The 4,072-nt window shown below is 53.2% G+C and overlaps 1 protein-coding gene across 1 annotated transcript; it reads left to right on the top strand.

Annotated features, from left to right (window-relative positions):
• The first annotated feature begins 1,604 nt into the window (after positions 1-1,604).
• LOC311375686 (protein sprouty homolog 3) lies at positions 1,605-3,309 on the top strand. The gene has a single exon (XM_084490753.1). The coding sequence runs from the start codon at positions 1,696-1,698 to the stop codon at positions 2,566-2,568; it is 873 nt and encodes a 290-aa protein (XP_084346879.1). The 5' UTR covers positions 1,605-1,695; the 3' UTR covers positions 2,569-3,309.
• The last annotated feature ends 763 nt before the right edge of the window (positions 3,310-4,072 follow it).

Here is a 4,072-nt window from a genome sequence, read left to right as displayed (position 1 = left end):
AACAACGTTTCATCATCTGTGTTTGACGGGAATCGCGACCACATGACACAGATGCTGGCATGTGGTTCCGATCGTCCACCCTGGGGTATAGGGTTTAGTTTAGGAATTCCAACAAAATGCTCGTAATGCTACGTTAAACCCATGATCGTTCTCCAGCAAACTATTGGTGTAGTTGTGGCTTTCTAATCTATAAGCACTCCTGGGTCTGAGGTTCAATTCCCCTCGTGGCTCACCTTGAAGCATGTTGGATGTGATTGGACGTTTTTGCACCGATCCAAATGATGATTAATTGCTAAAGTTTCCGTTGCGTGCTTCAAATCCCCTGTAATAACTTCTCGGTCTGTAAATCCTCAACATCCAGACCAATAATAGTTACTGAAACAAACAAAGCGACGACATGTTATACTTTAATGTAATGATTGCTTATGTATGATTGAGCCATACTGGAAAAAGAAAACTCAGGGCAGAGACGAAGCCTTCATTAGGAATGCTTGCAAAATTGTGGACATCTGATTCAGGAAGGAGAGGATGTTGTTCTCTGAGGAGTTCTGCATTCTCTAAATGTCTTGGCTTGCTTGTCCATAAAGCAAGGGAGCGACGAAAACAACAGGCGCACTGGGTTTGTTGTTTTCCAGCAATGTAATGACTTCCTCCATCGAGGAGATGTTTTGGCCGTCCTTTTAACCAGGAGACCGTTCTGTTGGACTGAGGGCTTACTGCTTCTTGAATGGACCACAACAGAATTGACTGAATTTTTCTTGAACATTTTGAACAACACCAACATGAGGTATCATGGTGGTGGACTGCCTTTTACCGGCCAAATCATACAGGTAGCAAGTCAAGGCAGGCCGATACCTGGATAATAAACACAGAAAAAAAATGGGAATGGGGACTTTTTACTAAAATCCTACAAATTACGATAAACACTAAAATAAAGTTGACAATGACAGAAGTACAATGTCCAACTTGCTGTTGCCAGATCACCGAACAGCCCTTAACAGTTCTAGCCATGTCTGTAATCGTTCTTTATTAAAATCAAAGTAGCTCGGTGGAAATGGAGCCATTCAAATTGTAGTCTCATTTCCAGGAATCGCTCCTGCCTTTCTGCAACTCTTTGTCGGGCTTTGGAGAACACTCGGGGAAGGATCAATGTGTGGCTGCTGATACCAGCCTGATGAATCTGCTTCCGTTAGCCTGGCAGCTGCGTTCAACAGATGCTAAATTACAGTGTGTGGAGAGCGCCTTGGTCGCCTCCTCAGGCTCTGACTGACAGCATCAGACTAGGGCAGAGGAAAAGCTCATGCGCGTTGGCCAGTGTTGGCCTTTTACTTCTTTACTACTTAAAAGCCCCGCTGTAAATCACACTCATGCATGTCAGGAGACTCTGCCTTGCCCTGCGCCGTTTCTGTTTAGTCATGCTAGCGGTTGAGAACATGTGCTGTGTAACAGCACACATACTTTTTTTTATCAACACACAAAAAATGATTTACACAATAACAAAAATATATTATTTAGGTTCCATTGTATTTATATTGTTACATGTTTTGACTCTGTATTTCCGCTGTGTACGTTCTATTAACGCAGCGTTCCTCTCGTCCCACAGGCTTGGCAGATGTACCGTGAGAGTTGGGAGCCCCCCTGCTGTGGCCAACACCCGGTTCCCAGACCCTGCGCCTCCCCCCGCCTGCCGTCAGGATGGATACTGCCCGCTCATTCCGAATGGAGCTGGAGGGACTGGACCTCCAGCAGATCCAGGCCGTTCGCGCCTGTAATGACTACGTGGAGCGGCCCGTGTTCCGGGAACCGGCTTTCCATGAAGACCGCCCCTTCGGACAAGCACCCGCCCTGCACCAAGCTCTGCCTCGCAGCCAGAGCCACAACCAAGCCAGCTACGGATTCCGTCTGAGCCGCTCCAGCACCGTCAGCTCCTCCATGTCCCGCAACAGCGCGGCCTCGGACCAGAGGCTGATGTCGGGCATGACTCCCTCCCAGTCCGGCCTGGCCAGAGTGGTGCGCTCTCAGCCCAAGGGAGAACTCAAGCCCCAGGCTTCGCTGGGCAAAGTCCGGACGGAGGCCGAGTTGGAAGCGGAGCTGGAGGCGGAGCTGGGCATCCACATGTTCATCTGCGAGCGCTGCGGCCGCTGCAAGTGCCAGGAGTGCTGCGCCCCGCGCGGGCTGCCCTCCTGCTGGGTGCTGGGCGAGCGCTGCCTGTGCTCGGCAGAGTGCGTGGCAGAGCACGCCACGTGCCTCTGCTGCGTCAAGGGCCTCTTCTACCACTGCTCGGCCCAGGACGACGAGGACACCTGCGCCGACCGGCCCTGCTCCTGCAGCTCGTCCAACGGGCCAGCGCGCTGGGGCGCCATGGGCCTGCTCTCCCTGTGCCTGCCCTGCCTCTGCTGCTACCCCCCCGCCCGGCTGTGCCTGGCCCTGTGCCGGCGCGCCCACGACCGCGCCACCCGCCCCGGCTGCAGGTGCAGGAACACCAACACGGTGTGCCGCAAGATCTCCGCCTCCGGGTACCGCGGCTACCCGGAGCTGCGCAGCAAGTCGCTGGAGAAGCCTTTATGACAGGCGGAGGTCTGAACCACCGCGCTTGTTCCCGCTTTTTGTTCCTCCGTGCACACAGGGCGTCGCCGGGACGACGGACGTCACGCTGGCGTCGTGGCCGCCATCCCCCCCCCTGCTCGCGCGTTCACGACCACCCCCGACCAAGCCCATCACCCTGAACCCTCGTGCCGTTCGCCTTCGTCGTGTTCCTAACGTCTTCCTGTTCTCTGACTGTGGAGGGACCAAAGCTTCACTGTGCCTGTTCCTGTTATTGCCTAAAAACAAAGAACAAAAAAAAAAAAAAATGAAAACTGACAAACACACCACAAAAAGAAACCTAGGGTGCTTTGCTAGTATACCTGCCAACCTTTACACAAATCAGACGGACAGATAACCCCGTAGAAACACACGGACAAAAACACGAGACAGACAGCAAAGGTCGGGGTTTGAACTGTACCTATTTAATTATTTATTGTTCTCGCGTCTAAACACCCTGCCCACAGTGAGGGTCAGGCTCCCCCGTGGAAATGTCTGAATGTGGGGGACCCACATGGGTCAGTACAGGGGGACGGGGGTCTGGGGAACCATGTAGGGTCCAGGCGTAGGACACACTGTGGTCTACGTGGCTGTCCGGCTGTCCGTCGGTCTCCCCCCTCCTTTCCCTGTCCCTACTGGGCACAAACGGAGACAGATGCATGACGGGACAGCTCCAGATGAAGTGCTCCAGATAAAGGAGGGGAGGACCCCGGGGGGGGGGGGGGGGGGGGGGCGGCCAATCAGAGTGAAGCATTATTCACGTATGCAGGACAACAAAAAGTACAAAATAAGAAATCAACAGCGACGTTCAATCGAGAGTCCCTAATGGAGGCGCCGGAGGGAAGGCCTTCTGAAGAACAAACGAGACACATGTTTGACACCAAAAATCTGACCACGTACTGTGAGAGATGGACCAGAATCTCTGTTTATTTGTGAAGCAAAAAAGCACTGTGGTGCTGTTGAACTAGAGACCAAGGCCCCCGCCCTGGGGAGCATCCAACCTGTGGAGAGGCTGCGTCTATTGTGACCGGGCAGCGTGTGCTTGTGTGCATTCATGTGTGTCTCTTCACATGTATGCCATTTTGTGCGGGTGTGTGTGTGTGTGTGGGTGGGTGTGTGCGCTTGTGTGCTTTTAGTGTCAATGCATGTGTTTGTGTGACTCTTTTCGCTTGTGTTCGGGAGTGTGTTTGTGCGTGTGTGTGTGTGTGCGTTTGTGCGTGTGTGTATGAGTGCACGCATGTGTGTAGGTAAGTGTGCAGGTGCACGTATGTGTGCGCAGGTGTGCATGCATGTGTGTATGTGTGTGTGTGTGTGTGTGCGTGCACTGTTGTCAGCAGAAGAAGCCTGCCTTGCTGTATTTTTAGCAGTGCTGTCTCGGTGGAGCTGGAATGCTCTGTTCAGGTTACCTCACCACAACAGTCTGACGCCTTCCCTGACCATACCCCCCCCCCCCCCCCCCCCCCTCCACACACACACGCACACACACACA

Source organism: Micromesistius poutassou, assembly GCF_964030765.1.
Source record: "Micromesistius poutassou genome assembly, contig: SCAFFOLD_939, whole genome shotgun sequence".
Lineage (NCBI taxonomy): Eukaryota > Metazoa > Chordata > Actinopteri > Gadiformes > Gadidae > Micromesistius > Micromesistius poutassou.
This window is presented reverse-complemented; position numbering and strand designations above follow the sequence as displayed.

Bases quoted from the DNA above. Each gene is read 5' to 3' on its own strand.
- LOC311375686 (XM_084490753.1), top strand. From the start codon at position 1,696: ATGGATACTGCCCGCTCATTCCGAATGGAGCTGGAGGGACTGGACCTC.